Consider the following 26,423-nt stretch of genomic DNA (forward strand, 5'->3'; position numbering starts at 1 on the left):
TTAACCAGTGCCTCACATTTTGCCAAGGATGCACCAGAGAGACAAGAATGGGCTCATAGAAGACACGTCCAAGGGTCCATGCAGACAGCGACCAAAATAGGTCACACACAGAATATGATTGCTACCAACATTGTAGGATTAAATTTGTCATGAATATCTATTCTACAGTGCAAGTGACAGCCAGTCCCAAGCCCCAGGACTACTGAACTCATATACCACACAGGAAACATAGGGTCCTGTTATAAAGTGATTTTATTAAATCGATTTAAACATACTGTAGGTCAAATAATATTTCTGAAGATAACAATTATGGACTTTAAAGCTTGACATAAAATTAGTAGCTTCAAAAGTGTTAGTTGTATTCCCCAGCAACAGCATGATAAAATAATTCAACTATGTAGAAATATAGAACTCTAGGACTAGCTGGAAATTGGGAAATCATTTAGTCCAGTGTCCTCATTCTGTGAGAAAACTAGACCCGAAGATTAAGCAATTTGCCCAAGCTTACATACCTAATAGTAATAAAGCTAGAAATCAAACCAATTTTCCCTAAACTAAAATTCTATCGATGATATTTCAACTGGCTATCAACTAAAAGTCTATCCAGGCTTTTCTCTAATGCCCCGCGCTGTGGTGACAGGAAGTGTAAGACACTACGGGAAATCTCTGTGGTGGCTGTGTGGCCAGGAAGGGGCTTTGTTAGCTAATAGCCCTCTGTGGAGAGGGAAGGCAGTGACCAGTGGGCCAAAGGCTGTCTGAGGGTGTCTACACTGAAACACACGGTGACAGATTCATTGTTAAACCCCATCCACGGACTGTGTGCTCCTACAAAGCCCTCTATGCACCAAGGCTTCAGTTTTACGAAAACCTCTTCCAGCCAAACACCAAAAAACCAAAACAAAATTATAAAACCAAAACCAAAACCCCCAAAACAAGTCCTGTATTTCTAATCATCTGGGAAGTTCTCTATCCAGCCTGAGATGGCTGGCAGAAGCCACCAGGCCAGTCACCCACTTCAAATTTACAGGTCGTTAGCTTCCCCAAAGACTTCCTGAGCAAAGGACTGCATGTGGGAGACAGAGAATGGGAATGAGAAGGAAATGGAACTGGGAGCTTTGTGTTGGTGTCACTGGGGACTTTTGGTCTTTTCAACATCTCGAGTTCTTCCATGAGTTTTACTATCAGTCAGTAGAAACAAAACAAATACAACAGGCCTATAAATGCTGGCCACTGAGCTCATGGCTCAGGGCCTCCCCTCCCCACGCAGCTCCTCCAGCACCTGAATCTCGTCCCCAGAGCCAGCAGCACCTGTGCTGTGTGTCACTGCTCCCCTCACCTGGCCCCAGCACCTTCAGCATAGACTTCCTGACCCTTGCTACCTGGCCCCCCTCCCCCATCTACATACACCCTAGTTTCTCATAGCACTTAATCACTACCGCAAACTACGTTATTAATGTGTTATCTCACTTATCCCGTCTCCTCCAGAGGTGACTTCCATGATCCAGTGGCATTCCCAGCACCCAGCACATGTCCGACACCCAGGAGGCGTTCAATAAATACTCAGTGAATGAATGAGGACGTTGGATCAGTAATACACACTCATGCCTAAAAAGAACTGTATGTGATTCATGATGACACCTACACATTATTGCCTGAGATGACAGATTCATCCTCAGTGACTCCCCAGTCAGCCCTCTCAAGGCCTTCCTAGCTAAGAGGGAATCCCACCACTTAAAAAAGGAGCCCGGAGGGTTACTCTTGAAGTATGCAAGCTCAGTTTGCTTGCTTCTTCCTCCCTGATATATATACATTCAGCTACTTAAAAAGAAAAGAAAAAAATTTCAAGTTGGAGCATGTGTCGAAGCCACTAGAAAGTATAAGTCTTAACTTAGAGACACAGTGATTAGCAGAATTCACAAAACTAAAGAAAGGTTCCAGGGCATGTACACCTGCCAATGATTCCTGATCGGCTGAGTTGAGTGCATATTATGACTTGTCTAAAACCTAAAATGAAGTTTAATGCCATCTAGGAAGGGTAAGTGTTTACAGGTACTCTGAGGACATGAGGTAAGGTGGATTCAGAAATAACAGGATATATGGAAAGCTATGTCAGGGTTGAGTCAAATGGCAACCTCAGAAATACCAGGACTCGGCCTTCACGGGAGCTGTCCATCTTTAAATGCACTGACCGGTAGGTAGGTAGGTAGGTAACTTGAATAGAGGAAGGCGCGTGAGCTCCCAAAGGGAGTGCCTGGCACTGCCTGAAGCACAGCAGGCAGGACTGGGCGGCTGAGCAAGGCTCACGAGCTTCGAGTATTAGTTCAACTCTGGGGCATGTTGCCAGAGTCTCAGGAGACACCACACCTGTGACAGGGACACAATGCTCCATCTTGAGCACATACTGAGAAGAATTCCGAGTTCAGAAACACAACTTCACTTAAACCTCCTCAGAAAGAAATGTTTTTCTGGGGACTGCTGTAGATGTTCCTGGGTTCAGTGTAGGTGGATTTGAGGTTTCCTTCCTAGTGGCACTTACGGGTTTAAGATTTTTAATTCTTAGCAAAACATCTTTATATAACTGATATTTTGAGATGGTTTCTCTCCTTGGTGTGCACTCTCTGGTGGATGCAAAGACTTGTACTCTGGCTGAAGGCCTTGCCACACTCATCACACTTAAAAGGTTTCTCCCCTGTGTGTACTCTCTGGTGGATGCAGAGGCTGGAACTCTGACTGAAGGCCTTGCCACACCCACAACACCTATAGGGCTTCTCCCCTGTGTGCACTCTCTGGTGGATACAAAGGCTGGAGCTCTGACTGAAGGCCTTCCCACACTCATAACATTTATAGGGCTTCTCTCCAGTGTGGACTCTTTGATGCATGCAGAGGCTGGAGGTATGCCTGAAGGCCTTCCCACACTCTTCACATTTGAAGGGCTTCTCCCCAGTGTGAACTCTCTGGTGCATACACAGGTTAGAACTATTACTGAAGCCCCTCCCACACTCACTGCAGACGTAGGGCTTCTCCCCAGTGTGGACTCTCATGTGGATTTGAAGATGGGAGCTCCAGTTGAAAGCTTTGCCACACTCATAACATTTATAGGGCTTTTCCACAGTGTGGATTTTCTTATGTCTATTAAGTTTTGTCGTCGTGCTAAAATCCTTACCGCAATCATCACATTTATATACCTTCTCTCCTGTGTGGTCTCGCCAATGAATATGAAGCTCTGATATGTGAAAGAAACCCTTATCACATTTGTCACATTTATGGGGTTTCTCTGCTGTATGGATTTTCTGATGCATAAAAAGATCTGCTCTCTCAGAGAAAAATTCCCTGCACATGGGGCACTTGTAGATCATTTTTTCCTATTTGGTATCGTGACTAAAAGAAGAAAGTGTCAACAACTATGAGTTCGAGGACTGCTACTTCATAAAGCCTCTTATTTCGCCATCTTGGCAGTCTATCTCAGGCTTGCTCTATTGGGCAAGTTGACCGTCAGCCTCAGCTTCTCCCTGCCTGTCCTTCTGTGGAAAGCTTCTTCCTGCATAGTGCTCCTCACTTAGAGCTCTTACTGATTACAAAGTCACACTGACACTCCCGTGAATCCCAAAGCTCATCAGCATAGAGCTTTCGTTCCTTTAGATCCTGAGTGGTCAACATTCCAGGGGCGGGGCAGGAAGGAGTGAGCCTTTGTTCTGAGCCCCGCACTTTTTCTCTGATGTACAGTACTCTTCTACTTCTCACTCATAAAAGCCTGTGCAGTATGATCTGTGTGCCCAGGGCAGAAGGTGCCAGCTGGTCATGAGCCGCCAGAGCACCCTCAGGAGAGTCAGAATGTCGCTTTGCCTCCTGCCCATCAGATGTCAGGCCTTGCCAGCATGAAGGCTCCTTGGCTTCAGGGACAGCCAGTCTTGCTCCTGGGGACTCTATACCATTGCACGCTTGTTTTCTGTAATATAAACAATAAATAGCAAGCAAGGTCCTTTCCGTCCAGAAACATCCAGTCAGGATCAATGTTACTTAAATGAGACGGAGACAGGGCACAGGGGGACAAGACATAGGAGAAATAGGACAAGACAGACAGACAGACAGACAGACAGACAGACAGAGACACACACACACACCCCTACCTTTTTTTTTGGTCCTGAGAAGGTAGTTCTCTTATCTTCCAGAGGGAAGTAGCTTGGATTTGCAGGTCTGAGAAAAGAATTGGGAGACATCATGGTCCTGTTTTAGGCCAAGTACATGATCAACTGTAGCAACTCATCAATTACATGAACACTGTCAAGGATAGAATTGGAGAAAACTCCTCCTGAGACTCCATAAGTGAGTTTGAAGAGCAGCTGACCTGCAGAAGAAAAACCATCTCTACTTTGGAAGACTGACCTCACATGTGAGAAAGAAGATCCAACATGTCAGTGTCAAACATCGCCCTGGCTGAACCATCTACATGTTTTCCTGGCATGCAACAGCATCCGACCCTTACCCTGAGTACTGCGGTCCTGCATGGCTGTCCTTTCTCTTTTCTGTATTTGGCCTTTTCTCTTCAGTTCTTATTCAACTCAACTGTAGCCTGCCTTGTGGCCTTTTCACACCGCTCCAGGACTGGATCCACTTTCATGTAGCTATGTCAGCTCCCTCTCTCCTGGGTAAAGAAGGTCCCTAGCAGGATACAACTTTAATCTTGTGTGGTTTTTCTTCAAAGCACATACAACTTGTAATTATTTTCTTTATTTCCTGGGTTCTGATCTATTTCCTGCATTGCAGCATGGCGCTTCTGCTCCCATGTGTCCTTCTTCTCTCCAGTGTGTGCTTTGAGGCTGTCCATGCTCCTTTAGGAATCCTGCTCATACCCCACCAGGGCTGCCTCGTTCTAGAGAGCAGATGGGAAACACTTGCCATTGCTTTATTTCTAGGCTTTTCATAACTACAGGGGACACAACCTTGGCCCCTACCCCCCCCCCACCTTGTTTGTGGCAGTCTTGTCCTGTCACCGTGTGCTGTCTGAGGACTGGGATTAAAGGCACACGCTAACATGTGCTAACATGTGCGTGCCCACACCCAGCTTTACAGTGTTCTGGAGATTCAAACCTGAGTCCTCATGCTTGCACGGCATCTGCTACTGAGCCACCTCCATAACCCTCAAAAAGGGTTTCAAAAAGATTCTTTAAAAAGTTTGTTTCTTATATGCATGTATGTATGGTTACTGTGGTGGTTTGAATATGCTTAGCCCAGGGAGGGGCAATATCAGATGTGGCCTTGTTGGAGGAAGTGTGTCACTGTGGGGGTGGGCAATGAGACCCTCTCCTAACCAGGTGGGAGTGAGGTTGCCTTCAGAACAAGATGTAGAACTCTTAGGTCCTCCAGTGCCGTGTCTGCCTACCTGGATATTGCCACCCTTCCTTCTATGATTATAATGGACTTCTGAACCTGTAAGTGAGCCCCAATTAAATGTCCTTTATAGGAGTTGCCTTGGTCATAACATCTCTTCAGGCGACAGAAACCCTAAGACAGTTATGTATGTACAAGGTATGCGTGTGCGTGCATGCGCACGTGCTGGTGCCTGTGGAGGTTAGAAAAAGGTGCCAGATCCTCTGGAGTTAAGAGTTACAAGTTGAGAGTCCAAGTGATTGTGAGCTGTCCAATGTGGGTGCTGGGAACCGAACTCTGGTTCTCAGGAAGAACTGCAAGATTGTTTATCCACTGAGCTATTTCTCCAGCCCCCTACCCCAAAATGAAACTACCAATTGTTCCACACATAGACAGGGTACATGTGACCAAAACTTCAACGAGATGTAAGAAAAAATAAAAAAATAAAATAAAATCAACTGGCTTACAGTCAAAGTAAGACCACTGCCCCAAGCCAAACAGAACCTCTGGGGTAAGCATCCAGGGAACAGGCAACAGGCAGAGAAACTTTTGCCAGGCCGTGTAGGCAGACAGTTACCCTGTTTGCGGCAAGAAGCCAATGCCACAGGAGGTGGGGCTCTGGATCAAAGACAGCTAGGCTATCATACAATAGCAGGTCTTCCTTTAGAACTAGACACAAATCTAAAAAATGCTAAAAGAGGGTATTAAGTGACACATGGGCACTGTACCTACAGGGAAATGCCACTAGATTACATAAAGTAATGTCTAGTCTTGGGTCATCCTGAAGCCGGCAGGAGTGACATGGTGACATGGTGCTTCGGAAATGAAACAAGGAAAAAGAAAAATAGGCAAAGTAAAAAGTGCATATAGCAAGATTTTCAAGCCACGGAACGCAGGATACAGAAAGGACGAGGAAGAACACCATGTCTTGCTGAAGTGCCAAGAAAACATACCTTCCTCCCCCAGGTTCTTCTGCAATAGCAGACAAGGCATACCCCCCCCACACACACACCTCTGCGATGCTATGGTAGTAATGAAACACCAAATGGCTAAAGTCTTCAGTGAGCCTGCACCCAGGACCATGATTCTAAGTGTCTCAGAAGAGCTGAGAAAGGAAGAGCTATAGCAGCCACAGAAGAGGACAAAGGAAGCCAGCACCAGCCTTACTTCTGAGCCAACCCCAACACAATTTTCAGGAAAACAAAACAAAAAGATTACAAAAGCAAACCAAACTTCAGAAAACAAGCCAGGTAACCATTGCTAGGCAAAGCTCCACAGGTTAGATCTCCCTAAGCCAAGGCGTGGGTTAGCCATGTCTACAAAGTGATCAGCAGTGAGCTCCAAAACCCTGTAGGTCTAAAAGCTCCTTCCTCAAGGCTCCCAGAAAGCTCAGGATTTGGCTGTATGCCTCATCTTTACTACCCATCAGCATCTGCGTGGTGTGACTGCCTGTACACACTGGCCTCACTTGCAGGTGAAATTGAGGACTGGTGCTGTGAATTTTAAATGCCCGAAAAGGATCCCAAGAAGAGAGGCTCTAGGCTTTGGCACCGCAGAGGGGACTCTGGTGGTAGGACATAAGCAGGACAGGTGGGGCAGGAGAACAGCGGATGGCAGACTTCCCTCAGCATTTGTCAGGCAACAAAGCCACAAGAAGCTGTACTGCTACTGCACTCACAGTACCACAGTGCACAAGCTTCTGCTCCTAGCTCCAGGGAGGAAGAGGAGAAGGGAACAGAGTCAAGCATAGATACTCCACCTGAGACCCAGGTTGATCAGAAATGGAGTGACAGCCCCTCTGCTCGGAATAAAGTTCAGATGCCAGGCTGGGGAGAGAGGGCTGCTAATACACTGGAAACACAGCTTCCTTTATATAGACAACCTTCCCTGGTACATGCATGGCTGACCGGAAAGCTTAAGTTTGTTGAAAAATGAGCGACCTCTTTAGTTTCTTCGGGATTTCGCCACATAGGTTCTTAATTTCCACCCAGTAATGCAGAACAAAGGTGTGCCCTTTCCACAGAGCAGCAGCTGGGGAGGCAGCACTGTGGGCAAGGGCCCAGGAAGAAGGATGTAGGCACCCACCCTGGATGCCAGTTCTCTGAGGTGGAAGCATATTGCTCCCACCAATTGCTGTTGGTCTCAGCAACCTGAGCATGCGCTTTCCTAACAGAACAAAACACAGAGCACTGTAGCGTTGAGCTTCCAGAGCTGGCTCCTTCTCGAGGCCATTTGGGTCTCGAGGCCAGTGGGTCTGGCAGCACCCTGTCCATCAGGACTGAAATTCTTCTTTGACTGCAAATACCTGTCACAGCATTTTTCCTGGTGAACACTATGGAGTCTTCTCTGCTCACATCTCCAGCCTCCTAGCCAACGCTGGTCCTCCCATTGAGACACTGGCTGTCTTCTCCTTTCCTACTTCCCATTCTAACATAGCTCCCACAGTAACCTCTCCCCTGATGCCACCCACTCCCCCTTACACCTCCGACGGCACCCAGGTCTGTTCTTACCAGGAACTCTGTTGTAGAACTCATGCCAATCAATCTTCCTGGGTCACTATGCTCTCACACCCGATGCAAGATTCAATTCAGCTACTCACTGCTAACTTTCCTACCACTCTGAGTAATCCCCTAGTCTTTCTAAAACCAACTCCCCACACTTGTTTGCACATGCTTCTGAGCACCTAAACGGTGTCATCAGACTTGGTCTGGGATCACAAATCTCAAATGGACACAGTCCATTTTTCTGGATATACACTTCCCTACCATTTTAATCCCAGCACAGCATGTTCTTTCCTCATGCTGTCCCATGTGCCCAGACAAGGGTCTCTGCTAGCACCAGGCTGCTCCCCTCTATTTGGCTTCCTGTTTTGTCCCTTCTATGGGTTTTATAGAACGTGTCCCTATCTGTTCTCCAGAAATATTTCTTCAACCCCAAGCAGTTGTCAGCCAACAGCCAGCACAAGTTCCTCAAAGAGCTCTAGACTCATGATGCTGTAAGGTTGCCCCCATCCCACAGACTTCACTTGTCATGACCATCCTGATCTAAGGTACTTTTCCAAGTATCTTCTCTCTGATCCAGCCATCCTATGATTCACTGCCAACCCTCACCCGTTTTCCTGCCAACTCTGTTCACCGAGCCCCTTCTGTCCCAAGTTTTCTCCTCCTTACATGACTTGACACCCTGTGACGATCAAGTTCTAACCACAGTCTTTCGAACTCTTCCAAATACACTGCTGGGACTGTCCTTTTTGGTTCCTCCCCATCTAATCCTCAGGCTCACCTTACAAGACAGATGAAAGCAGGGGGAATGGGGCTGTTCTAAAGCAGGAGTGAAGGTCATCTATGGATCTATCTCCAGAGCCCAGGCCCTTGCTAGGTGAGAAATGCTGATGACTGGCTTTCTTCAAGACAGTTTTTCTAACAGACCACTAAAAGGACAGAGAGCCTTCCTTTCACTGCAGAAGCCTCTACCTGCCAGTTTAGATCTCTGCCTTCTCACAGGGATATAGGACATGTCCTGGTTTCCATTGTTACTGACCTGAGCCCCCCACCTGCTGGAAATGTGTAAAGCTTGTGCCAAATTTAGCAGGAAGCTACTGCACCATCTCATCTCCATTTACCTACACTGACCTGCAGCCAGTTCCTTCCACACCAGATGTCCACAGAATGATGACTTCTCATGCAGGGTGTACACACAGATGACACCCCCCCCCCAACCGCAGTCTTTTTCTCCTGCAAATGAAAGGCAGTAATTCTACCCGAGGTCCACATCATTCCTTTGTGGGTATCTGAAATGAAACTGTTCAGAAGCAATTGCAGTGCTTTGACGACAATGGCCCTATTACTTATAAGTCAAGTAAAAATGACCTTTAAACTTTCTGTAGCTCTCTAGCTGTGGGTCGATCTGAAGTACAAACCCACTCTAGGCAGAGTGACAATAAAGCACTGAGTGTCAGGGTAGCCTTGCTAGGTCAGACCTGTAGACGTGACCACCACCCCTCACTCTACCCAGAGCATGTGACATGTACTCAGCCATCCAAAGCATCAGGAGCAGTTTCTGGGAAAAGAAAATGAAACGCAGACATGCTGACCATTTCTCTACCGAGAAACTCTCAGAAACCACTTCTCACGGCAGAGGGAAACAGCAACCAGATCACCTTTCTCCCTGACAGCTGCAGATGGTGTCATGGTGGCTGGGTAGGATGCCAAGAAAGATGACGACAAAGTTGGTGATACATGGGTGGGGAAGTGCAATGAGTCACAACAACCTTGAGAACTGGAAGACTGTTGGAAGAGCCAGAATCCTCGCTCCCCCAGGGCATGGTGATGAGTGGCTCTGATGCTTGAAAGTCAGCATACCTATCAGTCTAGTAGAGAGTGATTTCCAGAAGAGATGATGACAGCTCTGTTGCTTACCTCTTAGCTGCAGAACAGCAGAGGCAGGCACAGAGGCCTGTGTTCCATGGACACCTGACTAGGGCCAGGTGTTGGGTCTGCTCTGGAGAGTATGAGGACTGTTACACATGTGCCAGTCCCAGAATCCTTTGAACAAGCTCTGGGAGAGGCACTCCCCTCCCACCCCCAGGAGTATAGATGGTCAGTACTTAAAAGCTGGAAGATAGCCATAGGAGGACTAGGAGAGAAGGAGATGTTCAGTGTGGGTAAGGCAGTGGTAGAACAGAAGAAGGTGCAGAAAGAAGCTGCCAACGCCATGGGTTAGGCGAGCCATAAAACCATGGCCCTGAGGGCTGGCCAATTAGAAACAGGAGCAGCCCAGCCAGAAAGGAGATTCTAGAGCAGAGAGTAGTTATCTGTACAGCTCTAGTGCTGATGAAACCTTATTGTAAATATAAAGGTTGTGTGTGTGTGTGTGTGTGTGTGTGTGTGTGTGTGTCTTTTATTTGGGACCTAAAATGGTCAAGGCAGTGTAGAAACACTGGATTGGAATAATTTCTACAACACAGGACCTCAGGTAGAAGCTCCCACCAGCAAGACACATATACTCCCTGTGGAACTATGTTTCAAAGAAATAAAACCATTCCCACGGGAAAAGCCCCAGGTGGTAGTGTCTCTAGAGACAGGAAGGGACTAAGAGCTAGTCCTAAGGGGCAGACTGACAGTAGGGGACAAAAGATGGAATGTCCTGAGTGGGCACTGGGGGTAGGGAAGGACTACAGTCTTAGAAGAGTAAGAGCTTTAGGCAAATATATTCTAGCACTGCCTTAATGTGTATATGCTGCTCTGAGTTCTGTGATGGGGACACCTTCCACTTCAACAGTCATCTGGGCCTTGCTCCTGACATCCCTACTTTCCCAGTATGGCTTTCTCTCTAACACCCACTTTGGTCCCAAGCCCTTCTACCATGTAGCCCAACCATAGTTCAGTAACAGAATCTCCTTGCTCTAACTGCAGGACCAAGTGGCCAGATTCTTCTAGCACCATCAACTCTGTCAAGAAAGGAGGTGTACACACCAGCCTCTCTCCAATCTCATACTTATATAAAGGCTGGAATGTGGCCTTCATCTGGTTAAGAGGAAGACTTAATAGATGAAGTTGGGCCATAATGTTTTTTTTTTCTTTTGCTTTTTTAAGTTTGGCATCCTTATCAGTATAGAGGTAGCTAGGTAGAGATAGAGCGGAGACTGAGATGTGTACACCAGTTACAGCACATCAAGCAATATTCCAGACAAAACTGCAGCTTCTTTGGGGCTTTGGAAAAAATGAGGCTGCCATCATCTCACAGCAGCTGGTGAGGATAAAATCTATCCACAGCACTTTGTGACAGGAGGCTGAGAAACTACTAAGAAGGAAATGGCATACCACTGGGAGCCCTGTTCCATTTGGAGACAGTGCACACAATAAATGCCTCTTTGTTAGCGACGTGTGGAGTATGTCCTGTATGACCAATCCTTCTCCCAGGTCTGCCTTACTCTAAAAGTTGGATTCCCTTCCTGCCTATGCAGGAAGGGGTACATTTACATACTTTCCTCTAAGAGAGGACACTTCAGGCCTGGCCGTGGTGGCACATGCCTTTAACCCCAGCACTTGGGAGGAAGAGGCAGGCAGACTTCTGAGTTTGAAGCCAGCCTGGTCTACAGAGTGAGTTCCAGGACAGTCAGGGCTATACAGAGAAACCCTGTCTTGAAAAAAGAGAGAGAGAGAGAGAGAGAGAGAGAGAGAGAGAGAGAGAGAGAGAGAGAGAGAGAGAACGAACCTCTCACAAACTCCTAATTCCACCCTTTCCATTGTAGTCCTTTCACTCTTTCCTTCCATTTTCCCCAGGAAACAGAGCTCTGTAAGCATTGTAGCTGGTAGCAGCAGGGGAGAGCGGGTAGCAAAGGCTTACACCAGAGCAGCCAGTCAGTCAGTAATAAGAGTCTGTAAGCCACGGACACAATACAGACAGCCTTGCCATACCACATCCACAGCACACAAGCAAGCCTTGTCTCAGGCACACAAGAATGTAGCATTGCCCTAGGCCAGATATCATGTCTAAGTGGCCCCAGTTAAGCAGCCACCAATGCTCCTTATAAAGCACACTCCTCACTCTAGCCCACTGCCTTCTAATTCTACTCCTTAAATCTGACACAAGTGCCCATTGTCAACCATAGGCAAACCCCTAATTTGAAAGCTCAGAGAGGCTTGAAGCCCTTTTTAGGATGAGCATGTTCTGTTGATAGGGTTAGTTCAAGTTTGCTCTTGAGCACACCCCAGCTCTGAAATCTTAAAAGTAACAATCTTTTTGCATCTCCCACTTGGTGTCCAGAGCCTTTTGCTCCTCTACACATGGACCGAACCACTTATCCAAGGACCCTTAGGACAGACAGGAAATGCCTTGTACACGACACCTGGCTCTCCTGCTTTACTAGCACTGTGACCTCAAGCATATTATCCCCAAGACCCACCTTCCACAAATGCTAGAGACCCAGCCACACCTCATCTGATCTCAGGATCCTGTGCAAAAGCACTAAGACAGCATATAAGTATTACGTGACCAGTGTGTCTGCCTGGAAAGCACAGGGAACTAAGCTACCATTACCCGGGGAAGCTACAGGAACCTATGGAGAACACCTTATGTTGTTTCCATTCCCTATCTTAACCGCATCCTTTCCATTTCTAAGCAGTGATAAAACATTTTTTTTTTAAATTATTTCTGTACTCTGTGTGTGTACTGACAGATGAGTGTGGCAAGCTTGCTCTAGTACATATGTAGAAGTCGTGGGAATCAGCTCTCCCCTTTCACCATGGGAATCAAACTCAGGTGGTCAGGACTGATCAAGAACCACTATTTGCCGAGTCATCTTGCCAGTCCTGAGTTAACATTCTCGTAAAATTTTAATTTTCACTTCTATTATGGGAGACATCAAAGATCTGTAACCACAGAACTTTAAAGCTCTCTAATAATTTTTCCAAGCTTAAAGAGGCTCAGAGACACCAAGGGCTGAGAATCTACCTAAAAATCATCCTGAAAGCAGCTTAGGCACATGTGAACAGCAGCACAGACACTTGGACGTGCTTTGTGATCCCCACTACCATACTGTCCTCAAACAAACCCCACTTCCAAGTCCTCTAAGATCATTCTGAAGTATCTGCTTTTAAAGAGTTGTAATTTCCAAACAGGCAGCCTATACTAACCTTGGTCCTCAGCTGCTTCTCTGAAGGATAGGTGCCCAACTCATGAGGGAGTGCATCCCTCCTCAAAATGGTAAGAAAAACTAAGAAATCAAAAGCCACCAGGCTCTAACTTGGCAGATCTAGCAGGAAGTACAAGTCCAAAGTTTCTAAAGGTCCTGTCACTCAAATTCAATGAAAAGACCATTTGGTACCGAGGCCTGTGTGCTATTTCCCCTGCAAAATGGGATGTCAGGCTAGCACTATTCCTCCCCCCCTCCCCCCCACACACACAACAGGTAGTTAACCTTCCTCCCACACCACCACCACCACAGAAAGCTGCAGCTGAACATCAAGGAGCAGTCTTAGCAAGAGGTCTGTCTGGTCTGTTTGTCTTCACTCAGCCATCTGCCTTAGAAGCCAGATAGTTGGACTTGAGTAGAAGCCCACCTCACAATAGTCCTAGCATGTACCAGGGTTAGCTGAGTACCTTTTTTTTTTTTTTTTTTTTTTTGAGATAGGGTTTCTCTGTGTAGCCCTGGCTGTTCTAGAACTCACTCTGTAGACCAGGCTGGCCTCAAACTCAGAAATCCGCCTGCCTCTGCCTCCCAAGTGCTGGGATTACAGGCATGCGCCACTACTGCCTGGCATACTTCATTTTATTATGAGCAAAACCAGGGAACCCAATCAGTGGTGGCAGGTCCAGATAATAAGGCAGTAAGAATGACATCAGATCTTCTGTCAGTAAGGGAGCAAGGTTTTTACAGTTTGTTATACTTCCAAAAAAGGAGAAAGATAGAATTTGCTTGATATCACCAGTATGGTTTTAGAATGAGCACCTTTGACAAGTCTAAAAAGCAGCCTAAAGGGTTGGAACCCTTAGGGAAGCATCTTCTGTTACTGTGGAGGCAGGAGTGCATTCAGAACCTATCCAGGAGAAGCCAGCTGCTAAGGGAGCATCTGCATCCTTACAACCCATTGTGAGATACTGCCCAGGAGCAGCCAGTTCCACAGGGAAACCCTGCTTGAGGGTCTCTGCTCTTAGGTGAGTTGTCAGGGCTGTCTGGCTTTTTTTTTTTTAACTAGAAATTTCCATAGACTATGAAACTGGGTCCAGAGAAGAACAGAAAATTATAAAGGGAATGAGGCCAAGTTCTCTTTTGAGTGAGGATGAGTGCATGTGTTATGACTATGATGGAGAGCCCTGGGTGTGCATCTATAGCCCCTTCAGCAAAACCTTGCTAAAATGACCTAGAAATTGGCACAGCTAGGTGGAGGCCTGAGCTCTGCCACCTGCTGTGTGATCCTGGTTGATCTCGGGCTATCTGCACAGTAGGATATTATCATCTGCAGTGACTAGCTGGGATGATTACAGAAAGGAATCAGTGTCTATCAGAGTGTCCAGAGCACAGCTGAGGCTAAATATTTATTTATTTCCCACATTTAACTAGCGTATAAGAGTCTGCCAAATGTGTTACTTCATAGACAAAGGCTTCTGAAGGCCATGAGCTCATTTCCAGTAATGAAGGCTCCAACTCTATCCAAAGTCAAAGCTTTGGTCTCACACTAGCTACAAAGCCACTGGTTACTTGTTCCCATCAGCCTTAGCTTGAACAGAGTTAAGAAAGCTGCTAGGATCATCCCAGGTGTAATCACTGAGAAGGTGATGTGCCTGATCTTCTCTCTTGAAGGAAGAGCACAATGGTAACCAATGAAACAGAAGCTCCTTAGGCCTCGGCTAAGAGGTCTAGCAAGGGTCAGGGTGTGCTTTATAAAAAGTGTCCTTAGCCGGGTGGTGGTGGTGCACGCCTGTAATCCCAGCACTTTGGGAGGTAGAGGCAGGCGAATTTCTGAGTTCGAGGCCAGCCTGGTCTACAGAGTGAGTTCCAGGACAGCCAGGGCTATACAGAGAAACCCTGTCTCGAAAAAACCAAATCCAAAAAAAAAAAAAAAAAAAAAGTGTCCTCTTTTCTATACTCTGCCTATGCCAGAGTGTTGTGCACTACAGGATGATAGGAAGTAAAAAGAAAGGCTGGAGGGGTAGACCAGATCTATTCTCTCCCCTGATAGGACTCACTTGCTAACACAGCTTCCTTCTTCCATGGCTACAGCAGTGAGTGCCAAAAAAACCAAAAATAGCTCAAACCCTGGGGCCAATAGGCCGGAAAGCTCAGCCACTGCCAGGAAGAGGCAGAAGGAAGGCTGATGAATACCACAGGTCTACATTAGCCAGCTCCAGAAGATAAGACAGCTTTTAGCAAAGTGGAAAGTGATCTCCTTCAGCAACAGCATCCCTTCCATTCCCATTTCTCTGCTAACTCTACAAATCACATGACCCAGGGATGGTAACTTGGGCTACTGTTATACCTAGGTAGCATTGTCTTAGCTGTACTGCTTAACAAATTGAAAATGAACTGGGAGGAGAGCCTGTTGTCACTTGAAGCATGAGCAGTTTACATCCCCCAACAACGAGTCAGACAGCGAACCCCTGACTTAAGACAGTTAGGTAAGCAAAACTCAAGACTGATGCAAAGAGAAATGTACAGGAGCTTGCCCACAAAGAGCACTTAAATCTTAAAAGTGAAATGCTCTGAGGAGAGTCTCTATCTTAAACAAATGGTGAAAAACTGGGAAAACTGACTACAGTGGCAGTAAGATACTGCAGAAGAGGCAAATGCAGGGCCACTAGTGGTTGCAAGGCCATAGAGGTCTTAGGGTTTACTAAACACAAAGAAAGGACAAACGCACCAGGTTTACACTATGGAGTGCTGAGAAGTATTGGTGTTTCGATTCAAGACATGAAAAAACAAAGAAGAAACTCAAGAATGACTCAGCTGTCAGGAGAGAGAGAGGGGAGAGAGAGAGAAGACAGTGGTGTTTTTCACTGATGCTTCAGGCAAGAGGAATACTGAAGACAACCCCAAGCCAGACTGAGAGACTCCTGGCTTGGCTTTATCATCTCTGTTAGGCAATCTTCACTTGAAGGTGAAGAAAGGAATTACAATGAAGGCCCAGATCCTAAAAGATGCTTAACAGGATGAAGTAAAAGCTGCCTGGACACTTAGAATCATGGCAGCAGTCCGAAGGGTTCTACACAGATGGATGCACAGCCACTGTCACTGAGGAACTCACCCTTCCCTCCTCCCTGCACACTCACAGCAGCTTGAGCAGAAATCTCAAGGTCTATTTTTAGGTATAGGACTTTTCGGCATCAACTCACTGCCATGTTTTTACTCTCACCCTGTAATTTGTGAAGCTGGGGTGATGCTAATTTGTTCTCAGCCTTTAGGGAGAGGAACTGGCAGGAGGCCACACTGCTGAAAGTGACCATAGCATTGTTAGTAGTGTTCATGTGTAGGAGAAACAGGACTGTTAGTGCCAAGGACAGGCTCTCTGTCAAGACAAACTTCTCTGTAATAGAAGGGGCTGTGGAACTTGTTATGAGAAGGACATCCAGGGCAGAGTTTACACATAGTTCTGCTATTGGTCCTTACTGTGTACACCAGTCACAGTGCTTCTCAGCCAATGAGAGAGCAAGCACAGCCATTCCTTAACTGATACCTATGACAGGACCTAGAACAGTATCAAAAGCACCAACAAAATCAGCTTTTCCCTGCCTCTCAAGATTATAAACAACGTTGAAAGAAAGCAGTGGTAAGCTTGAGAGAAAACCTGGAAGACTACCAAGTCCACAAGTGCTGCAGAGGTTCAACACACCGCAGCAAACCAGTCAGGAGGAAGGCAAGCCCACCAACAAGAGGAAAGCAGAAGATGTAGAGAAGAAAATGAACCCCAGGGCTTAGGAAAGACAAATGTCAATTGTCCTGGAAAGGATGCCTTTGTCCCAAGTCCAAAAAATCCTGACAACACAGATAGATCCCCTTTCTTAAAATGGGCTGAACAAATCTCTCTCTCCTTCTATGTTCCTGGGTATCCAGCTTTCTCAGGAGGCTCTCTCCGATCCCTGAAACAAGCATGCTTGACATCTGCTTCTGGAGTGACAAGGATATCTCATCCTGCAGACTCCAAGCTCTGAGCATCTCAAAGGTCAGCATTACAGAAGAAAATGAAAGGAATGTACAGATCCTTCATAGTTTGGTGGCAGCACAGCATGGGGAGACACAACAGATGATGATGACAACATGGGGTATGTTTTCTGAAGTCAAAACCTGTGCTGGGATTTGAATGTAGAAGTGGTCCTACTCTGTCCACAGCTGGTAATGTGTTTTAGAAAACTGGAGAACTTTTAGAAGGGTGAAGTTGGCTGGAGCTGTGGCCACTAGGTACAGGCTTTGAGGGTATATAGTGTAGCCCTACTTCTTGTCTGTTGTCAGCTTGAAATGCCAAATGATGGAATGGATCCTTTTTTTAAAACTGTGAGTCAAAACAAAGCTTGACTTGTCTTGCTTCTTGCATTAGTTTACTGCAATAAGTAACTGAAAAGGTCTCCAAAGGTCTGCATATCAGTTCAGCGTAGGGGAACATGTCTGGGCTCCCATAGAGAATACACAGTCTGCTGCCACTCAAAGCTAACTCATAACCCAAGTCCCTGCCCCTTTATCATCCTATCCTGTAGATGGTGCCTCTGACATCGCCTACTATTTCCTTCAACTATGCCATTATTTCTACCAAAAGGGAGAAAATGTCACTTGTGACAGCAAATGGCCCTGCATGTTGAAAAGATGGCTTTAACTTTTGGCACCTATTCAAATAATCATTAAAACTTGGTCTTATCTGCTCTTTCCTACCCAAGAACTCTCTTAATTATCACAACGATCTGGGAATAATATAATTTGGTCAGTAAAAACAAAAGGGCAGGGGCTACAGAATGGCTCAGCAGAGAAAGCCACCTGTTGCCAAGCCTAATGACCTGAGTTTGGTCCCCAGAACCGAAATGGTAGGAGGGAAGAACGGAGCTGTCTCCATATATGTGCTCCATGGAGTGAATATATGCATACAAAATGGAAATTTAAAAAAAGGGCAAGTATCACTCTGGACAGCACAAAGTGTACAGGTGCAGAGAGGCTCCCACATGCCCTCTGTGGCAGCTCCTAGCCTGGCAGCCAGCACCAGCTCCACGGGTTGAGATTCTGTACCCCACACCTTGCTGTCCAGCCTGCGACACTGCCTCTGTAGAGCACAGCTAGATAATTTTCCCCTTGTTGACTCCCCATTCTACACATCTGCAGCTCCCTACTCTCAAAATCTTCCTTCTTCAACCTTGCCTAGTGCTGTTATTGTTTCCTTTAATCCTTCCTCCTAAATACAGGTACCCATGAAGGTCTGTTACGACTCCACTGTTTTTTAGTGCAGTAAAAATGATGATGTAGTGAAGCACTGACCTATTGCCAGAAGACATTTCTGTGTTGCCAACACCAGTGATCTGGACTCTCCACTAACACCACCCCACCTCTTCTGTCTCTTGGCTTGTTCCTCTTCTTTAGCATTTAGCAACCATTAAAGGAAAGCCACACTTTACCTCTCCCACCCCTTTCTCTAGTTGCCAGATGCCCAACTCAACCTGCCTTGCCTTTCATCCACTTCCCCAGTAACCTGGGGCCTCTTCTGTTTTTTCTCATAGGCTACCAGAGGCCATATTTCTTCGCCTCCAAACAGCATTCTTCCCTAGCTACAAAAACTCCTCCATCCTCAGCTGGCCTGACAGGCCTCTGTAATGCCATTTCAATTACCAATTCATGTCCTTGCCAGTTTCAACCATCTAAACCTAAGTCTCAACTAGGCTACCAAAAAACCCCACAAAAACAAACAAACAAACAAACAAAAACCCAAAAAACAATAAAACAACGTATGCCAGCACCTCCAGAGGGCACTCTCACACAGCAAAGAGATGCCTCAGCCATCTATCTGCAAACCAATAATTGCCGAACACCTTGAGAACGTGCACAGGGTCTATGCAGCTTCAAGTGAGCTTCTGAGTTCCACCCAAAGCTTAGCACTCAGTTCAATCACAAGGTAAAGACACAGCACCAACTAGATCAACAGACCTGACAGCAAGGGCAGTGTCGACTCTGAAGTGTTTCACATCAGTTCAACACATTAAAGTACAAATATGAAGATGATCTGGAAAGCCAGAGACACAGCAGCACTAGCTCTGCAGAAGAAAGGCTGCTGATTCTTTTCACTGGTCCACTGTGAACTTATGGGGATACATAGTCCATAGTTCTGCTTTGGCTACCAAAGTGTTCTCATAAGCTGCCACAATGCCACGGAACATGCTATTGTGAATCTTATTTTAGATGTGGAGCTAAGTTATGGAATGCCATTTCAAGTCCATTATGAACTTGCAGGGCTATGAAAAATGAGCCCCAGGATAGCATTACTGAGGACACACTGCACTCTCCAGAAAAGCAAGTACAGAAACAATACAGATTCCAAGCACAAGTAGCCCAGACTATTTCTCAAAGTAAATCTGACTTGTTTAAAAACCCTCTCCTCTTCTAGGGCTGGGTGGTAAGGAGCTCATTGGCAGAGTACTCAACCAGCATGCACAAAGCCCTTCCAAGACTACAGAAAACCAGGTGTGTCAGCACACACCATCCTTAGCTACTCAGTGGGTTTAAGATCAGCCTGAGACAAGTGAGGCTTATCAGCATCAACTGACAAATACTGTCTTACCCTGCTCCCTTTACCACACCTTCAGATTGGTTAAATTTCTCACTCACCCACCCCCTTGAATTTCCTCACTTCTTTTTTTTTTGTTTGTTTGTTTTTGTTTTGTTTTGTTTTTTTGAGACAGGGTTTCTCTGTGTAGCCCTGGCTGGCCTCAAACTCAGAAATCCACCTGCCTCTGCCTCCCAAGTGCTGGGATTAAGGCGTGCGCCACCAACTTTTGAGCATTCTCATCTCACTTTTCCCCAGACACTGAGCCAGGCGCTCATACATTCGAGGACTTACTCGGCAACAGGAGTGGAATAGCACTGAGCTAAGTCACTGGTGCCTCCCAGAGACTCCATAGCTGTTCAGCAAAGTGGCATCTATGAGGTTAGCTGGGGAAGACCCAGGAGCACCCTTCTGACAAGGCCACTCTAGGAAAATGCAGGTCACATCCAGAAGAGGGAGCACAGGAGAAACCACAAGCACAGATGGGCAGAAACGGAAGACTGGGTAGAGTGCAGCCACTCACATGGGGGGGGGGGGAAGAAAGCATGCTGTGTTCCACGAACCGCCCCTCATATCAACTCTAACTCACTCTCTCTCTCCTCTCTCTCCCCTCTCTCCCCTCTCTCCCCTCTCTCCCCTCTCTCCCCTCTCTCCCCTCTCTCCCCTCTCTCCTCTCTCTCCTCTCTCTCCTCTCTCTCCTCTCTCTCCTCTCTCTCCTCTCTCTCTCTCTCTCTCTCTCTCATCTCTCTCTCTCTCTCTTCTCCTCTCTCTCTCTCTCTCTCTCCTCTCTCTCTCTCTCTCTCGTGAGGTCACCCTTCTTCCTCTCCCAAATGCTTTATCCTTTATCTTTGCAGAGAGGCTTTGTCCTCCCGGATAAGGATGCCTAGCTCTGGCCAGCATGTCCTCACTGTGTTTAACATGGGCTCATGGGCTCATGCGCTCTTAAAAAGACCTGCTCTTTAAAGAAAAAATGACCAATTCCCAAACCCCCATCTGACCTCTAAGGATCCAGGGGGCACAGCACCACGGAAGCATGGCCAGAGTACCACTCTGCCTCCGTCCCTCCCCTCCTTACACGGTCCATCAGTATTACAGAAATCACTCTGACACACTACTCTCATATAAGACGGAAAGCAGGACCACTAATGCCCAAAGCAACTCCAGACATCGCCCTAGGTCACAGTCAAGCCATCTGTAATAATTCCATCAGACACCAACAATGCAGGCTAGGCTGTACAGACATGCCCCAACTTAAACAATTTGCAACATATAATCATATCTCAAAAACAAGTTTCTTACCGAGAAACAACTACAATGATGAAGCTGTACCCTGCTTTTCAGAGAGGCAAAGAATGCTCATAAAGCCTCCATGTAGATGTGACCTATTTGTAAGTCTTTCAAACTCAGTGGGTCCAACGCCAAATCTTATTATTCTCTATTTTGCTATCCATCCGTCCACGCCAGAAACCCAGGCTCCATCTGCCTCATCGACCAAGCCCTGTACCCTCTACCTTACCAGATTTCTCTAATCACATTATTTACTTCAGCCATTTCTCCCTAAAGCCTCCAATACGCTCATGTACTCTTTCTAAATGAGTTCTATCTACTTGCATTGCAATTTCCAAATGTCTATGACTTAAAAAACAAAACAAAAAAGAAACAAACAAACAAACAAACAAAAAACCCATGCAACACAGTATGGTGGTACATGCCTTTAATCCCAGCTCTTGGAAAGCACAGGCAGGAGGATCTCTGTGAGTTCAAGGCCAGTCTGGTGAGTTCCAAGACAGCCAACACACACCAAAGAGACCCTGCTTCAAAATAAAAACACACACAAATAAATAAAATGTGCACATTATTTTATCATGTAGCTAACAAGTCCCCAATATAATGTAACCTGCAAAACTGAATGTCCCATTGTAAATTTTTAACTATAAAAGAATATTGTTGGCCGGGCCGTGGTGGCACACGCCTGTAATCCCAGCACTTGGGAGGCAGACACAGGCGGATTTCTGAGTTCGAGGCCAGTCTGGTCTACAGAGTGAGTTCCAGGACAGCCAGGGCTACATAGAGAAACCCTGTCTCGGGAAAACCAGAAAAAAAAAAAAGAAAAAAAAAGAATATTGTTTAAGTAGCTCAAAAATCTTAATATCCGAAGTCCACAATTCTTAACATTTCCACCAAATTTCTTGTAGACTTTTTCCATTCATAGGTTTCAATGGGAGATTACTGAAATTTTTGTGTATTTATATCATATTTGTGACTGTGCTTCCTGATTTTCTTCTACTTAACAGTCATAAGCTTTTAAATATATTTCCACATTTTAAGTGGCAGCATTATCTAGCGATGTATTATCACCATTCTACAATTAAGCCCTTAAGATCACTCTAAAGGACTTTAGACACTTTGTGTCTAAAGCTTTTTAATTACATTTAAAAGCATTTATTTAATGGTTCCCATGTCAAGAAACAGGAGTACTGTAAGGCTTGATCTATACTGACAATATAACATAAGAATGTGAATGTACCACTGGCACTGTGCCCCTTAGGCACTGAACACAATGATTTCTCTGTGTTAAATGATAGAATGTATAGCCAAGTTAGTATTCATATAGATTTCAGGAAATGAGAAAGCATATAGAGGGAAAACTGGCTCCTAGTGTTTCCCTGCAGAGGTAATCATGGTTTCCATGGGCTGTACTGAATATTTTTCTATTTTTATTCAAACACACAATTATTTTGTTTTGTATCCTGTAAATATAGAATGGAACTTGTCTTTGATAGTGTATTACAGACATCTATCCAGGCTGCTACTTTCAAAACCAACACACTATTCCCAGTACAAAACCACCAAACTTCCCTGCTTAAAAGGAGTCTATCCTGCTCTATCCTGTCAAAGCTCCACTCATATTGATGTTCCCAGGAGTCGTCAGGATTTCAGCAAACTTCTAAATGCTTAGTCTAATGTTTTTAAAAATATATTTTAATATATATTTTATATTTTATCTCTGATGAAATCTGGCCAGCTCTGTATTTTTTTATTTATATGTATGGGTATTCTGCCTGCATTGTGTGCCTTGTGCATAGTATCCAAAGAGGGAAGAAACTGGAATTACAGCATGTGGGAATTAAACATGTCTTCCAGAAAGTATAAGTGTATTTGTTTTAAAGTGATTTTTTTGTGTTAGAAACATTAAATCCAATGACAAAAAATGTACTTAGCATTTAGAAGGCTCTGTAAAGTATTTTCGCTCTTGATTTTATTGACTCCCATTTCTTAAAAGGAAAAACCTGGGTCTTAAAAAAAAAAAAAAAGCAAGCATCTATTTTGGCTCCTCTTTTGCTAGTGGTGTGAATTCACATTCTCTAAGGTGCAGACTGCTCCTCCCCCAAGAGTACAGAGAAATGGCCAGTGTGGTCTTCTCACTTCCACTCTCCACCTCACACCCCCACATTCTGCATGTGGCAACTGGAGGTTACTTAAAAACCACATTTCTACTCCGGGTGGTGGTGGCGCACGCCTGTAATCCCAGCACTCTGGGAGGCAGAGGCAGGTGGATTTCTGAATTCGAGGCTAGCCTGGTCTACAGAGTGAGCTCCAGGACAGCCAGGGCTACAAAGAGAAACCCTGTATCGGAAAAAAAAAAAAAAAAAAAACACATTTCTAACCTGCTAGTGAGGCGCTACACAATGTGGCCCTGTCACGTAATACTCCTTAACCACCACCCAGTGATGCTTTAGCTCCTACAGTGAACAATACTTTCTCTCCCTTTAAGGCCTTCCCACATACTGCTCCTCTGCTGCAAAATTATCCCCTACTTCACTGACACCAGGTCTTACTCATCCCTCAAATCTCGGCTTAAATCTTACTTTAGGGAGTTGGGGAGTCATTCAGGGTCCTCAATCTAAAACATGGTTCTCATTTTTATGCTCTTATACACCAGGCGCTACCTAACTTTCCTAGTAGATAGCCTAGTCTATGACTAGACTTGAAGTTCTGGGATTAATCTCTCATCTTTTCTCCGTACAGATTATAAACTCCCAGAGAACAGGACAAATTGGTTTTCTTGGCATGCTACAGGCACTCACGTACATCTGACCAACAACAAAACATACAAAAATGCACAGCTACAAAGAAACTGACTGAACTGATTGTATCTTAAGATGTTACCCCATTCCATCACTATCTTACCTGGTAAAACTTTCTGGTACACCTACAAATTCAGTAGGAGGCCCTTTTCCTGAAGGGGACTGAGAAGTAACTGGAATCTTCTGCAGCCGCAGGAAAACATGCAGAGAATGGACAACAGAAGGAGCTAAGCTTGTTTAAATGAAGAAGATTTTATAAGCTAAGCAGATACTCTAACCCAGTCAACTAATGAATGTGTTTTTTTTTTTTTAAGAATAGAAAAGCACCAGGAAAAATGTACTGTGTAAAATATTCACTAGAAACACAGCATTGCTACCAGTCCATAAAAATTGTAACAGGATCAAAAATTTAAAAGCTTTAGAGTTGACTGTCATTGTAAGTAATCTACAATATGCTCATTTGATGGAAGTATACAAATTACATTGCAAGTCTGTGGGTTCTGAGTCACCAGAACGAATGATCAGTCTGTCTATGGCTTTCATGGCTTTCACTGGGAGTCAGTGAGGTGTGTGTAGTGAACCGACCTTTATAGAAACTGAGTCTCCAAGTGTCCTCCTCAAGGTCACAGGCAAAGAACAGTCTGCCATCACCTGAGGTGCCCTCATGCAAATTCCTAACCCAAGTCCTCCATCATAAATGCGATTCTAACCTGGCAGTGGTGGTGCACGCCTGTAATCCCAGCACTCTGGGAGGCAGAGGCAGGTGGACTTCTGAGTTCGAGGCCAGCCTGGTCTACAGAATGAGTTCCAGGGCAGCCAGGGCTACACAGAGAAACCCTGTCTCGAAAAAACCAAATACAAAAAAAATAAAAATAAAAGCCATTCTACGATTGGCATGACTCTGTGGGTCCCTCCAATACAATTCCACCTTACCACAGAACCTCCACCAGGCTTTTTTCTTTCTTTCTTTCTTTCTTTCTTTCTTTCTTTCTTTCCTTTTTTAAAAGCTGTTCTTTAAAATTAAAGCTTCAACTGCCATCACCATGGGACATGGCTAAACAATGACAGATCCAAACTCTCGAACACCAGGCCACAGTTCTAAAAAGACGAGTTAAAGTTAAATGGAAAAACAAAACCAAAAAACAAACAAACAAAAAAAAAAACCCAGAAAAACAGAACAATGCACAACTAGTTAGTACTCAACACGATGCAAAGCCCTTACATGAGACTTAGACTATGCACCACGTGCAGAATAGTTATCGCGACAGAGATGGGCCGATAAACTTGTCATCTGTGACTGCATTCCCCTTTACAAAAAAACATCTCTCTCTGCTCATCTACAATGTCTACATCTCAACCTGTGGCGGGACAAGGAGGTCACCACTTTTTCTGCTCTGGGAAACTACTCGCCTACCGGGTGAGTAGAGATCCTCTTCTGAAAGAGTCCCACCCCTTGAAAACAATACCAGGTTTAAAGGGCACACATTGCTCCCAGCAAGGAGGCACTGGCTTGGGACTCTGACTTGCGATGCCGGGGCTCCTTTGTTGCACCGGGCACACTCTAAACTCCCGATCGGGCAGACGCATCCCCGAGATCGACTTGCCTGGAGTTTGGCCAGAAAGGTCTCTTACAAAGAAGCCCGAGTGCGAGGAGAGCGGCGACCTGGCTGGAGAGGCGCCCAGCGCATCTCAAGGGGAGGCCGGTGCTCCGCGGCGGCGGCGGCGGCGGCAGGGGAGCAGCGCCCGGCCCTGGCCGGCTTACCTGCCGAAGAGCCGAGCCCTGGCGGTGGTCAGACAATGGAGGCGTCCGGCAACAGCAGCGGCGGCGGCAGCCTGGCGCGCTGGGGACGCGGGGAGGTCCTCATCACCTGGGCGGGATGCCGGGCGGCTACGGCCGGGACTGTGAAGTGCTGGAGAGACGACACGACACAGAGCCATGCAGCGGACCTCTCGGCGACACCGCCGCCCCCGCCCCGTGCCCCGTCCCGCGCGCGCGGCCATTACCGCTCTCCCGGGACCCGCCTGGATGCGCTCCAGGGCGCGGCCCTCGGCTCCCAGAGCTGCCGCGCTTCTGCCCGCCTCGGCCCCGACAACAATGGGGCCCGGCCCGGGAGTCCAGCTCCCGCGGGGCCTCTTCGGCCTCGGCCCGGCCCGACCAGGGCCTGCGCCGCAGCGGGCACCGCGCTGACCTTCCCTCCCCGCCATGCCCGCGGCCCAGGCCCGGCTGAATGATGGCTTGTTTTCCTTTTCTTACTCCCCCGCTTCCCCCCGACTCTACCGCCTTCCGCCCCCGGCCCGCTCGTCGGCCCACGCCCCGTCCTCTGAAAAGCAGAGAGAAACAAACACACCTACTACGGTCGGCCGGTCCAACTCGCTCCCAAGTGTAGCAGAGGAGCGCGTCTAGGCCGCGGACTCCGCGCGCCCACCGGCCCTCTCTCCTCAGGGGACACCTCACAGGTGCGCCTCCGAGCCGCGCGCGCGCGCTCCGCACACCCAGACGCCTCCGGGGGTCGGCGCGCGTGCGCACGCGCCAGGCCAGCCAGCCCCATTTCCCCGGAGAGGGGCGGGGAGACTAAGGAGGGCACCACACGCATGCGTACCGAGCGGCTTGAGTCCCCGCCCACACACGCACGCGCGTTCCCGCACGGGTTCTCCACCCCTCGTTGTCCCCGCCCCACCCCGCCCTGGTTACCCAGGGCAACCGCAGTGCGACCGCACCTGAACAGTGCGCTTG

General features: G+C 46.7%; 1 protein-coding gene across 2 annotated transcripts; it reads right to left on the reverse strand.

Moving 5' to 3' along the window:
• Nucleotides 1-234: 234 nt before the first annotated feature.
• On the reverse strand, nt 235-26,240 carry Znf664 (zinc finger protein 664). 2 transcript variants are annotated; one of them, XM_052167933.1, is made up of 5 exons: nt 26,038-26,240; nt 25,452-25,599; nt 23,793-23,872; nt 4,128-4,194; nt 235-3,946 (listed from the first exon to the last, which is right to left on the reverse strand). In XM_052167933.1, the coding sequence occupies exon 5, from the start codon at nt 3,354-3,356 to the stop codon at nt 2,571-2,573; it is 786 nt and encodes a 261-aa protein (XP_052023893.1). In that variant the 5' UTR covers nt 3,357-3,946; nt 4,128-4,194; nt 23,793-23,872; nt 25,452-25,599; nt 26,038-26,240; the 3' UTR covers nt 235-2,570. The 2 variants fall into 2 exon arrangements, with proteins under 2 accessions (XP_052023893.1, XP_052023892.1); XM_052167932.1 differs by lacking the exon at nt 23,793-23,872 and having other exon boundaries at nt 26,038-26,239.
• Between the last annotated feature and the right edge of the window lie 183 nt (nt 26,241-26,423).

Source organism: Apodemus sylvaticus, chromosome 22 (assembly GCF_947179515.1).
Source record: "Apodemus sylvaticus chromosome 22, mApoSyl1.1, whole genome shotgun sequence".
In the NCBI taxonomy this organism is placed as follows: domain Eukaryota; kingdom Metazoa; phylum Chordata; class Mammalia; order Rodentia; family Muridae; genus Apodemus; species Apodemus sylvaticus.